Here is a 14891-nt window from a genome sequence, read left to right as displayed (position 1 = left end):
ACGCATGTGCGAAATAAGATGGGCTATCTGGCAATGAATTGTATGTAAAGTCGCATGCAATGGTGCACTAACAAAATAGCAAACGAGAGGCTTTGGTTTCAAATTTGAATATTGTCTAAAATACTAAGAACGTATAAGACACATTTTGATGGTCTGTGATTCTAACTCTAAAAATGTAATAGTAAACGAATATTTGTCAGAAATTCAAGGCTGTGTATAATTTAACTGTACAGTTCAACTCATAATATATTGGAATTCGAGACTTAACATTTCAGTGATAAAGGTGTTATTAATGTTCAGAGTATTTTTGACGTTGAGGTCCGTGTTTGCTTTACTCTTATTTTGTATTGTTTTATGGACTTTTGATCTTGAACACTCTTTGTTATCTCAATTTGTTTCATCTAAAAAATGGTGGTCTTTATGAAAATAGAACTCGACACAAGCGACTCATTTCATACACCACACAGAGTAACGTTGGTGGACAATGCTTTTTACAATGAGACAACAATCTTACAAACCGACCGGTAAGAGATCCGCCGATATACCAAGCCTTCCACTATACATTCCAGGCCTTGCACAGGGAAAGTGAGGACAGCCTTCAGCAATCCTATTAACGGAGAGTGTACTATACAGATGAAAAATAGTAGCAATTTTATTTATAGAGTATTTACATTCAGTGTCATCTTTATGTTATTCATTAGAAATCCACGACGTTCAAATCTATAATCTATATAACCTTGCCACCGCGATTAAGATACACAGTAGGAACTGAATGCATTTTCAATGCTCTACGAACACCAGAATGCACAATGTTTTAACCCAATTCTAAAAAGAACTATAAAGTTAACGCGCGGTATTCAATTTATCGGCACGGCCAGGACCTGGTGTGTTAAAGGACTGACGACGTCCAAAAATATGAATTCAGTGCTTAAATATACATTCTCAAAAATAAACCTTTTAACGATAAATAATTATAAAAATAAATTAATAATTAAGTATGCTGTACATTAATTCTATCCAAAGTTTCATTGAGCAAATGCCAACTTTGTAGTTGAAGAGGGTGGGGGGTCTGCAAGTGGAGTGATCTGCCCTTGGATCTAAATTGATTTCAAGCTACATTGTGAAACCTATTATAAAACCTGTTATCAAATCAAGCATTGTGAACATTTTAAAAGATGGATAGGATATAATTAAAAACACATTTTGTTGGAGTGTATTTTCTCCTCTGAAGTAAACAGTAGTAATGTGTGTTCATTATTTATTTTTTTTTAAAAGGGGAGGGGGATGACACTATCATATAAAACATGATATATTGAGCATGAAATAAGTAAATTTAATAGTTGGGCTTTGTAGAAAGAAATATCCAAGATTATTCACTACTTTCTTATTTATCGTGTGCATCTGAACAAAAACATATAATAGATCATGCATCTGGAGATGATGGCTTAAACTGCGTTGTTTATCATTATTGGGCTCGTCCATTTATGGAATAAACCAACCGCGGGGTCGGTAAACAAATTAGAAACATCTTTTCTTTAGTGTTACATGTACATATACTATGTATACGATATGTTGTTTTAAAGAATGGTATAAAACTTGTAGGTAGAATTTCTGAAGCATTAGAAGGAAGTTAAAAGGACAAACTTTATTTAATTCCATGGAAGTTAGCGCACCCATTCATACAATAGAACAATCCAAGGAAAAGGCGCGAAGATACGCCAGTAGCTTACTAGTGACATTTGGCGCGAAAGGAGCGATTCACCCATTTCGTAGAATATAAATGGACTGATCCAGCAGTATAGAAATGCAGAAAAAAGGATACACGGACATGTTGAAATGGCAAATCATATGGAATAATCTGTTTCATGCAAAAAGATTAAAGGAAGTAAACACTGCAGTATTTCGCATCAGTAATATCTTTCTTTTTTTTCTGAAAACTGTTTCTTTTAAAATGCAAGTAAAGAATTCCATTGTAAATCAGCTTGCACAAAATCTAGCTCTTTAGATATGGTCGCACACTTTCGGATCTTGGAAATATCAATCCTTATACTGCCTGACGCCGTGACGTCAGGCAATAAGAATTATATTAGACATGCCCTTGCGCCGACTTTATTTTGTTAATGTGTTTATTACCTTGAATAGGGAATATCAATGACGTCATAATAAAACGTCATAATGTGCAATTGCTTTATCATGCCCTGTGTACTTATTAGGTATAAATAAGCTTGAAACTTCTCTGTGTAAAAATTACAAAAATGATTTTCATTAGCTCATTTGCACAGAAAAGCCTTTATCTAGCCTTAACTAACTCGTATGCAATACTTTTAGACCCCGACTGTTCAGATAACAATTAAATAATTCATAAAAATTGTCGGATATTCCTAAAGTCTGCAGTTTAAAAAGAAAACCCTTATGTCAGACTGTATCGAAAGCCTTTGATAGATCGCAAAAAAAAAAAACATGACTTTTCCACATTGATACTTTTAACTATACTATGATATGTTTCCAACAATCGGAAAACAGTTGAGTGGCCAGGTAAAAAAACCCGCCTTATACTTGTAGATCAAATTATTTGCATGGAAATGATTATACACGTGTTTAAATATTACATCAGAGGTTGTTATCATTACTGCGTTGAAAGACTATATTATTTAAATAGATAAAACCACTGTTAAAATTAAACGATAAAAAAAAAAGGAAGCAGACATTAAAGCAGATTTCTTCCATGTGCTCCGAAATTCGGATGTGTGTTACTTTAGATATTATATAAGAAAGCTAAATGTTGTTACTCTGTGAACAATGACACCTTTATACATCAATTTTGTGCTATCTATTCTTATGATAATTTGATACTTTTCCACATAAACGTGTTCTTTATTCTCACAACGGTGGTGGTTCCGAGAATCCAATAATCTTATACTTGTCTTTGTTGTTCTTCATAACCAGATACGTTTTTATATCGTATAAGTGATATTCTTAGTGAAACGCAAAATCACCCCCTCCCACCCCCCAAAAAAGATATTTATTTCAGCAAGAGGTACTTTTAGAGATTTTATGATAATTAGAAAAGATGACTTTTACAACCGATAGGGTATAAATTGTTAGCAGTATTTAATTTTAGCGATCTCAAAACATTTGCTTATAATGCCAAAATTGAATCCTTGCTAAAACTCTGCTGATGTGGTTTTCAAATTTCATATTCAATTTCAATTTGACATCTTGTGTTTTCTTGTTACACACCTTATATGGTGCTATCAACTGGATAAGTTGTAGTTGTTTTGAGTAATACCCCCTCCCCCCAAAAAGATAGACAGTAATGCTAAGCTTTTAAAAATTACATGTTTCTATTATAGTTATTTGTGTAGAACGTTCTCTTAATGTACTTTTCGATGAGAGAATGATAAATTTTCATTTTTAACAAAAAAACGAAGGAAATACTGAAAACGTAGGAATTTTTTTACATGGGTGTCAAAGGCTGCTGAAAATCCATTATGTGTGGCCTGCAGAGTAGTGAGATAAATAATGAATGAAGCTTATTTCAACTTTTGTCATACAATTTAACATAACATTGGGCGGTTTACGCTTTATAAACCGCGATTTCTTATAATATAAATTCAATCTTGACCATGAGATGAATTTTCCTCTGGAAAAAGGCTTCAAACTGATCATATTTTAAAAGTAACGTCAAGCAGAGTAATATGTTTTTGTCGTTACTCAATTGTGACGTGGGCCACTAATGGTTTAAGAAATGGATGAAATCTTTTAACCAATCAAATATAATATACAATAATGATATGTTTCAACTTAAATTGAATTATTTGTGAATAACTTTATCCAGCGTTTGTCTTTCTATGCGTCTATCGGTGATACACCTTACATATTGAGAACTGTATGAGAAATGGATTAAATATATTGCACACACGAGGGCTGTACGAGGGGGTAATACTGGAATATGGCGTTACAAAAATCCATCAGGAGTTATGTAGCCTGGTGCTTAGCGTGATAGTAAATAAAAATAATGATATTTGGATTTTCATTTTTGTTGTTAAAGTTAGAACCCCAAGAACACCACAATATTTTTTTAAAAATATAATTTATATTCTTTCCCAAAACGTTTACTAAAAAAATTACCCTTCCCTCAACACTGTACACATAATTACTTTTACTAATATCAAAAATCACAGATTTAATAATTGTGAATTTAATAAAAAATGTCTTCGTACAAAATATTTGTCCATTATTTTGACACTTAATTGTCTACATAAAGTTCCGTATTTCCAATCATAAGAAGAAGCACACGGCAAGTGTGACCAGCCAACAGGGTATACTCACTTCTCCATGACACGTGATCCAACTTCAGATGATTTAAAATTCCGTTTGTTCTGATCCAAATTTGTATTGCTCTAAATGACTTAAATTGATCTTTAAAGCAGGTTGATATCTTTATAGTTCGTATTTCTAAATCTGTGATGCATTGTGAAAGCATATTTAATTTTTTTTTCATTTTCTTCTCAAAATTCTGAAGAAATTGGTGGATAATACCCAAGGAATTAAGTATGTATAATTCTTTTGAGTAATTTATTTTTTGGTTTGAAGAATAATATATTTGTTTTAATGTTAACGTTTAGTACAATAATTATCGTTCATACCATCGACGACAAACTGTGCGTTCTTTAGAACAGTAGAGACATTTTTTTCCTTCAAAAATCTGCGAATGCACAATTATTTCCCCTCTATATACTCGTACCTTTACATTTCAATGATTGCAGTTACTATCATTGTCTGCACAGATTCTGACAACCTGTAGCGTGAGAATCTGTATTAGTCTAATTTTATGTTTAGAAGTACATATAGGAACCATGGTAGAAAGTATATTATTATCTTATTGTAGACATTTCCAAAAATAAAACAGTAAGAAACATTAAAACTTGGAAAACTTTATTATATTATGCTTTAAAAAGAATAAGAACAATGCTAAACTGTATAATGGTAAGTCTCTCTAAAAAATATGTACAGTTGTGCCAAAGTCTAAAACTGACAAATGTGTAATTTTAACCATTACAGAAACATGAACATTCAGGAATGCATTTTAAGATGTAATGATAGCAAAATAAACATGTGATGCAGATGAAACTGGAATGGAGGCTAAGAGGACTTATAATGAGATGCGTTAAAAAGTAGTTAAATATTGCATGTGATTCATATGAATTTTTCATCCAATTAAATGCCATTAGAGCTAATGACTTTCATAACGTCATCTTATTTTCTAGGATGCTGGCTAATTAGTAACATTGTATTAGTGGCAATATAAGAAGTGTGAACAGTAAGATTATTTTACAGCATATACATGTATAAGCTCTGAGTAATATAAATCACAGTTTCATATATTTTACTGCATTTCATTAAAGCATTTTTTTTTAGATTTTTAACTTTTCGTTTCCGACATTTTTTAGTTTCATTTTCGACACATTCAAGTTTTCATCTTTGACATTTTTCAGGTTTTCAGGATTGAAGAAATCTCTTATGAAAAATTTGATTTAATAAGAATAATTTCTGGTACGTCAATGTCTTTGACATAATTTCGGATCAGTTATTGACAGCTAATTTAGGGAACATAAATGGTGATAAAAAGGTTAAATGTGCATTGAACTATTTAACGTAGGCTTAATGCTACATGTACAGATGCAATTACAATGTATACGAAATGCTTTTTTTTTGTTTTTATTAATGATTGTTTTTTTCAAAAATGAAATTTGAAATAAATTCCTTTCAATTTCATCTACTCGGTAAACATATAAAATTGCCGGTGAGATACTTTGCAAAAATTCCGGATATAAAAAAATATTAATGTCGGAAATAAAAACATTTATTGTCGGAAATGAAAAATGTATCCCTTTTGCATTATATTTTATGAAATATCATGTAACTCATATGCTAATAGAGATGTTATAAGAGGTAGGCCATTCAAATCCTAAACGCGTACAAAATTCTTACATTTATGAAGGCTTTCCAAATTAAAAAAAACGTTGATGTTAAGACTGAATTTCTTTAAAAAGCCAACATTTAACTGCTTAATGTATATAAGCGCTTTTTTAAGTTCTCATTAACGAGCAAATCTTATGCTATGACATTGATGAGTTTGCATATCTACTGTTTTACAAAAAGGACAAAATTAAAAAAGAGAAAATTTATTGGGACAACTGTACCTCATACTTGAAAGGGCAATACTTGTTCATTGCAGCTATATGCCCAAACCAATACTAGGTTTTCTTATTCAAAAAAGCATAAGCACATTTAAGTAGAATCTGAGGGAAACCAACCCCTCTTGCAATATTCTTATTTCTAAATGGCACATGTTACCCGCGGATTTATTCAGCAGAGCAGTTATATATTCGAAATGCTATCTATGTGGCAATCTTAGGAAAATCCTATCAAAATAGCTACATGTCTTTATTGGGTTTAATTTGATTACGTTTGCTGCTTGAGCATAAAAATGAAGCAAAGAAAAGTATATAAGGATTACAGGAGTAATTCAGTGTAACAAGGATAAAAAAAATGTCATGTAAATAGACAAAATAATACACTGACATCGTTACAAGATATATAGAAAACTGGAATAAAATGTATGCAACTTGATAGCAGATAAAAACAAATAATATAATAAAAATTATAACATTCATTCTTCTGCTGATGCTGGAAGGAATAGAAGATTTTTTCAAGGTTTTCATCTTCAAAATATGTAAAGTCAGGATTGCACAAACAGATAACCCAGAATATGTTATTTTTATGAAAAACATAGTCCGTACGCGTGCATAAATATAGTCCTCTATTGATGGTAGTGATATCAATGCTGAAAATAGTGAACTAAATACCCAAACCACAATAGAACATCCCAAGATAACTGTCGGAGTCAGTCGTATTTTACTCTGTAACGGATATGCTATTAATAAATACCTAATTACAGAAAGGAGTACAATGTGTGTAACTGAACTATGAAAAATCGTCTCACGTAAAATCGTCATTGTTATTAAGACAGGAAAACTTTGGGATGAAATATACATACTAAAGTTGGAAAATCTATAAAGAAACATGCAGACAATAAAGAGAAGATCTGAAAATGCGAGACATCCGATGACAACGAATGTTGGAGTATGGAACTTTTCATCGCACAAAATTTTGAAGATGGCGACAACATTTCCCACGAGTCCCAGGCATCCAATAATCAATCCCAGTATCACAAATGATTGATGAAGCGTCTCTGAAGTGAGTTTACTACTATAGGAATCAAACATATAGAATTTAAATGACACAGCGCCATGTGTATAGTCGTACTCAGCAGACAAGTTATGTGTTTCGTTCCACATTTGCTGAATTATTTCTTTTTCTGGCACGGAACTCCAGAATGAACTGATATTATTCTGTGTCATTTCCTCGTAAAATTTCCATGAATGCAATTCGGCAGCATTAGATGTGTTTCCCAAAATTCTTCTTTTATGAGATGCCATTTGAAGTATACTGTTAAACAAATTGTTTGTTTCAATTAAAACGATTATTATCTTTTCATATATTGAATGAAACAGATTTTCTCTGAAATAGTTAGTTATAAAGACAACACATTAAAACTTTTGTAACCCTACCTCAACTTAAATAAAATTAGCACAATTTTATAAATAAACATTAATTCAACATACCTTCTTATTTAATGGGTAACAAGTAAAACAAATTGTGAAGTACCTAATTCTTACTTCCTGCGTATTTTGAGTGAATGTCAAAACCATTGTATAAGACCTATTTATGTGTAGTGAACTACCGCTTACGTCAGAGGACTTCCTATTCAGAGGGGCAAAATGATTCATTGTTTTCCTACTTTTGTTGCAGCTAAAATAATGCTGAAAAAGGAGACTAGGCTACTATCAAAAAGCAAAAGACCATTAAAGCTTGGTTTTGATTCACTGCCCATTATAAAATTGAATAAAAGAAAAGGTTGCAGATTAAATACCGACATCCGACAAAATTCAAATTAAAATTTGGATCCAACAAAATAGAATTAATTCTAAAAAAAAACCTACATACTATAAACAAATCTTTGAGCAGGTTATAATATGCAAATCCTTTGAAATGTCATTTTTGGAATTGGACACTGAGGAGCAGTAAGAATATCCCGTTGACCTGTTACACCCCCCATGACCTCCTTGGTAAGATCATCTGTAGTCAATTCTAAATGTGAAAACAATTTTGTCCCTAGAAATTAAATTCTAAGTATACGATGATTTCCAGACATTGAATGAAAAACATATTTTTATTAAAACAGTCATTATAATAAGCCTTTCAACGAAAAAACGATATTGTTACAAGGCAAGTCTGCATGAATCATAATGAAATGTTAATGTTGTATTCTATATAAGTATTTTATCGCGTCCAATTTAACAAAACCGGAATAAAAGTTGGTCGGTACGTGAGCAAATCTTCTGAGAAGCAATTCGGCCTTCAATGGATTTGATCACGTGACCGATCCACTTCATTTCCCATTGAAATTTATAAACTTGTTTTTTATTTCATAATTATAATAAAAAGTTGCATTTTTTCAGTTTATTTGTCCACACTGCTAAAATCAATACATTTCTAATAGGGATGTCAATTTTATTCGGGCAGCTTAGTCAAATAGTCGGAAGATTTAGTCGAACGATAGTCGAATATTCGTTGAAATTCAAATAAATTTTTCATGTCATTTTTAATAATTGTCTTTTATAGACTCGTTGCATAATATTTAATCTATATATGCAATCAACATCAACGAAATCTCTGAATCTTAAATACTTACGTTGTTCAATAAATACACCTACATGTATCGAATGTATTTGATTTCAAATAGCTGTATAATATTTACTAAATATTTTATCTAAATGCAAGATATCAGAAACTCACATTTGTCCTTTCTCTCCACGTGCCCGTGATCTATGACTGGTAAACAATTTGATTAAAGCGTGCCTCTTTAAAAACAGGTAGAGTTTGCTATAAAGGATCATTCTCTATAAGGCCGTTTTCCGGCCTACAATGACTTCAAATTTTCAGATAGTATTTTTCTCTTAAAAATTGCATGAATCACTAGGCTTATGTTCCAATTTAATGATAAATATTGGTTGGTTAATGATACAATAGTATTTTTAATGATATAGGGTCACAAAGTAAGGTGCTATCGGTCCGTATTAGCATTAGAGTAATGGGAAAACTCAAGAGGGTGGCTGTGTTAGATAACTCCTACTCATGCCATAACCACCTTTAACCAACACCAAAATTTGCATGTAGATTTCGTATCAACATAAAAAGTGACTACCAAAATATGAATTTGGTTAAAAGTGGTAATGACATCTAAATAAAAACTTTTCACTTCATGTTTACGATATTTGCAGGAAAAGCTAACTACACAAAATGAAGGATATCAGCTTATGTAGATTATTTCTTTTTATAAACTTTTGGTTAGAATACAATTTTCTGTTGATTTACTAAGATTTATATCACCCATGCATATTTACTTTAAAAAATGTGAACTTTTTACTTAAAAATCTAAAAATCAAAGGACTGAGAAGACTGGGTGTCATGAAATTACAAGTGGAGACGTTTCTTTGAAATGTCTGATAAAAATTAAGAAATAAGAACTTTTTATAGGTTATAAGGTGTGAATTCATATGAGTTATCTTTTATATTTATAATGATAGTGTTGTATAGCTATATATGCTACTTCTTTGAATCTCGTTATTCACTGCATATATTCTTTGTATTTCCTTATGAGTACTGTATATGTTCTAGAAATGATAAAAGCAGACTTGGTTGAAGCGGTAACATGCATTCATTATTTGTGTTATAGACTTTTTTCTATGGGTAAAAACATAATTTTATTATGGACACTTCCGTACGAGTATCATATGATCCATATTTTGTTAACTGGATCTTAATTGAGAGAACTCAATCTATTCATCACACTTCTTTGATAGCATCGATATAAGTTATGATAACAGTAGTCCTGTCTTAGAAAATAAACTGGTAAAGAGGAGAGAGATTCCTAAATGTAATATGTGATTGATAATTGAATGTTGCTTTCCTCCACTTAAGGATTTTTCAACCAAATAAAGAGATCACCCACTTAAGGTCACGTGTTTATGCATAGTTGCATTACTAACCAATGCCCAACGCAGGACGGGACCTTCTTTTCAATAAAAGATAATATCCGAAAGACCCATGACATTTACTTTAAATGCTAAAGACTTAGGTAGGGAACTGCCACTATCCGTGTTAAACAAGTTTTTGACGCTGCACTGGGAAAGAGACTGAATTTAACCTACAGGTTTCAAGCGTGGAAAAGGAGCATCAAACCCTTAGGGTCCATTTTGTACCTGGGATATTGTAGAACTCTTAATCCCGTATGCTAGTGTATACGAAAACTTCAGAATCTGATATGCATATTTCTAGGAACTGTTAAAATTCTACTCCATTTTATGTTGTGCCGTTGTTGTGCCGTTAGACACAAAGCTTTTTGACGACGCTATTTCTTAAGAAATAAGGTATCATTTTTTGAGTGTTATTGGGATGTAAAACGGCTTGGTCACGTGATCAAATCCCATAAAGCTCGAAGGGCTTTATGGAAGATTTGATCGTGTGCCAACCCGTTTTACATCCCAATAACACTCACAAAATGATACCTTATTACTTATATTTACATTTGTGACTTATTCATACTTTAAACTTGCCTAATTGTGACTTTTAACGTGTGAAATGCATTATTTATCAAACCCAACGGCATGTAGGTAATCCACTGATCGCGCGTCGACCCTTTATGACGTCACAGAGAACTTACGTCGAACGTTTATCCATACGAACATCTATGACCTCTTGACCCCGTACCTGTATTTATACAGTTATAAAAACGCTTGCTTTCAGTAGTGTTATATAAAGGAAAACATTTGCAAATGTAAATATATTTTACTTAGATATTAATATTTTAATGCAACTGCTCTAAGTTATATGTATTGAGTATTAAGTATTTACATGTTTATGGATAGTCAACATGTACTTGCATTGAAATTCTTATGCTATTAATTCTTTATTTTTTTTTGCAATTGTTGAATTTCTTTTCTTAATTACTTCTTCAGTTTTATTTAATCACAAACAAAATCCATTCAGTGCTTTCAACATTTGATACATAACTTTAAGAGTTCAATAGAAACTTAGAAACCTCATTTCTTACATGATTATTTTATGCGTAAAATAAGTACCACATCTGTAGAAATGATATACAATTACAATAGAATTATATATGATATAATACTTTTCAATAAATTGCTAATGAATCTTTTTTCAGCACCATACTGTGTGAATTTCGTGAAGATTTACGTTCAAAATATGCAAAATGTGGATGCATCGGAATTCTTGTCATAAAAAATATCTTGAACCTTAAATTAAAAAAATCTTCGAATTTATTACTTGGGTCTTATGTATTTCCGACATAAATGACCACTTTTTGATCAGTTGCATTCAGAAGCATGCATAGAAAATTTATTTAAATAGACCTACCCTCAATTTTTCTTTAACTGACGGCCATTTTTTATCTCTAAATCACGTGACTTAGATGATCGATGTTGAAAAACAAACATCAAAATCATGAACTAGAATGATTATAGTTAAATAAAATCACATTTTAAAGTGATTTTATCGTAGGCCGGAAAATGGCCTTATAGAGAATGAACCTTTAATTAAGAGATTTTGTGCAAACAATCAGTGCGATATTAAAATGACTGTATGATATTAAATATCAGTAAGAAACAACATTAAATAATACTAACTGTCCACTAATTAACGTGTCTTTGCAATTTTGTAACAGCTGTTCAATTACATGTATTCTTTATGAATAGTTGCATTACGTCAAATCTTACGGAATTGCAGGTTGAAATTTTTAATCATGTATAATTTAAATCTACAGTTTTACTTACGAGAACATTGATCTGTAAATAAATGAAGTGGGCTGATCCACGTTTATTACTTTAAATTTGAAATAAATGATAGATAACATATTTTTAACGAAAAACCGACTAAAGAAATTTTAGTCGATAGTCGGTATGTTCGAACGATAGTCGAGTACTCGAATATTCGGTGACATCCCTAATTTCTAACACTTTGAAGATCAGCACTCTTGTGTTTACATAGAAATTATTAAACTCGAGAAGCGCACATAAAACACTTTCTATCTATTATGAGGTAAAAATAAATTTACAAAACAATGAAAGTTACTCACCTCCTGTTTTATCCACCGAAAGCTTTTCTCACTGGACGTATTTTTTCCAAAATGTTTCCAAAACTATCCCTTTACATCAATAAGTATATGTAAAAAAGTTGGCAGTAGCTTTGAGTAAATTAAATGTATAATGGGTTATAAACCGGGTTTATTGAATTAAACACATGCAATGTGCATTGTCCCTGAAGAACGAAATGGCTTGTAATTGCCTGAAATTTTCAAAATAAGCTGAGAAATGTTGCAAAATTGATCCAGTAAATCATTTTCCATATAATTATATCATTGTTTTTATAAACTACATGATTCTATTATGTACAGAAATGAGAATTAAGTTGAACGTTTCTGATATTTTCACACATTCTGTTTGCTGAAGCCCTTTACTAAGATGAACGAAAAATTTTGCAAACCAGACTTGAAAGTGTGCCGATGATATTTTGAATACTACTGAGCAGAGCAAAAATGCAGTTTCAAATTAAATTTTATACGACTTTTACTTAAATGACCTCTAGGAATACTGACAATTTTTGTTCTTTTAGATGTCTTAAAATAGGGCTTTACATTTTAATTGAGATTTTGGCAAGTTTTGGAAAGACATTAAATATTGATTTTTTTCATGTTCACGTGTGCTTTAAGTTCATTTTGCTTTAGGAATAATATTTTTTTTCACGTCTAGTATGTAAATTGCCATTCATGTCATCGACGACTTACTCTGCGTTCTTTAGAACTGATAAATTAAGTATGGATTTTTTTTCTTCCAAATATCTGCGAATGCTCAATTATTTTGCCCTCTATATACTCGTATGATTGCAGTTACTAATAGTGTCTGCAAAAAATTCTGACAAACTGTAGCGTGAAAATCTCTATTAGTCTAATGTCTTAATTTATGTTTAGAAGAAGATATAAGAACCATAGTAAAAATTATATAATTATTTTATGAAAAAAAATTCCAAAAATAACACAGTAAGAAACATTAAAACTTGAAAAACTTTATTATGAAATGCTTTAAAAAGAAATGGGAACAATGCAAACTATATAATGGTAAATCTCTCTAAACAAAATAAGTACACTTGTGCCAAACATATAATTGACAAATATAATTTTAACCATTAAAACAAGAAAAACATTTAGGAATGCATTTTATCCGTTTTTACATAAGCAGAATATCATAGCCATATAAACATGTGATGTGAAGTGTATAGTTCTTTTCTGAATACTTATATTTCAAATTTTAATAGGGCCCTACAAAAAACATTGAAACAATACAGGAATACACATCTGTCACAGAAATAAACTTTTCAGAATAATAACACTGTAACTGTTTATCATACTTGACGAATGAAACTCAACTGGAGGCTTAGAGGACTAATAAGGATACGTGTAAAACGTGGTTAAAGATAGCATGTGTTTCATGAGAAATTTCATCCATTAAATGCCAATAGAGAAAATGACGTTCATATCATCATCTTATTTTCTACTGAGCTGGCTTATTAAAAGTTAACGTTGCATTGTATCAGTGGCAATATATGAAGATTAATGACTGATTAATAAGATTTTTTACAGCATATGACTGTAAGCTCTGTGTTTTGTTAATCACGGTTTAATGTATTTTACTGGATTTCAATTCGAGTTTTTTTTTTTAATTTTCAACTTTTCATTTCCGACATATTTTTGTTTTCATTTCCGACATTTCTAAGTTTTCATCACCGACATTTCGCAGGTTATGCTTTTCGGAAATGAAAGCAGGATTGAAGAAATCACTTACAAAACTTTGTTTTAATAAGAATAAATTCTACTACATCAAATGTCTTTGAAAAAATCTGTTCAGCCCTTAACATTTAATTTAGTGAACATAAATGTTGACGAAAAAGTTAAAGGCTTATTGAACTCTTTAACTAGACTTGGTGCTAAATGTACGGATAAAAAAATTATGAAACTAAAAAAGAAAAATCTTAGGACACCTGTACATTGTAGGTGAAATGTTATATGCCCAAATCAATGCTAGGTGTTCTTAATCAGATAAGCTTAAGCATATTTAAGTAGCATGTGGAGGAAACTAACCCGTCTTGTAATGCTTTTTTTTTCATTTCTAAATGGGAACCCTAAGGTTTATTCAGTAGATCAGCTATATTTTTTAAATTCAATCTACAGCAATCATAGGAAAACCCTGTCCATGTAGCCACACGTTTTTACATGTGTTTAATTTGATTACATTTGCTGCGTGGGCAGAAAACTGAAGCAAAAAAAGAACATAAGGATTACAACAGAAATTAAGATTTTTAAAGATAAAAAAGATATCAACTGTATAAACATAAGCAAAGCTTTGTACAAATGAAATTGTTAAAAAATATATAAAGACAAAGCAAAATATGTATGAAATTTGATAGCAGATAAAAACTAATAATATAATAAAAACTATAAAATTCATTCTTCTGCTGATGCTGGACGGAATTGAAGATTTTTTAAGGGCTTTAATCTTCAAAATATGGAAAGTCAAGATTGCACAAATAGACACTCCGGAAAACGTAATCCTAATGAAATGCATAGCAGTAGTCAATTCATGGTTCGGATATTTAGACGGATTCATAAATGGTATGGATATTAATAC

General features: G+C 31.0%; 1 protein-coding gene across 1 annotated transcript; it reads right to left on the bottom strand.

The window, feature by feature from the left end:
- Positions 1-6153: 6153 nt before the first annotated feature.
- LOC134268937 (type-1 angiotensin II receptor-like) lies at positions 6154-7819 on the bottom strand. The gene is made up of 2 exons (XM_062751174.1): positions 7692-7819; positions 6154-7515 (listed from the first exon to the last, which is right to left on the bottom strand). The coding sequence occupies exon 2, from the start codon at positions 7503-7505 to the stop codon at positions 6441-6443; it is 1065 nt and encodes a 354-aa protein (XP_062607158.1). The 5' UTR covers positions 7506-7515; positions 7692-7819; the 3' UTR covers positions 6154-6440.
- Between the last annotated feature and the right edge of the window lie 7072 nt (positions 7820-14891).

The sequence above is a fragment of the Saccostrea cucullata genome, unplaced genomic scaffold, assembly GCF_032062105.1.
Source record: "Saccostrea cucullata isolate Sc308-1 unplaced genomic scaffold, CSIRO_AGI_Scuc_v1 ctg14950, whole genome shotgun sequence".
NCBI lineage: Eukaryota > Metazoa > Mollusca > Bivalvia > Ostreida > Ostreidae > Saccostrea > Saccostrea cuccullata.
The sequence above is the reverse complement of the archived record's forward strand: the minus strand, read 5'-3'. Positions and strand labels throughout refer to the sequence as shown.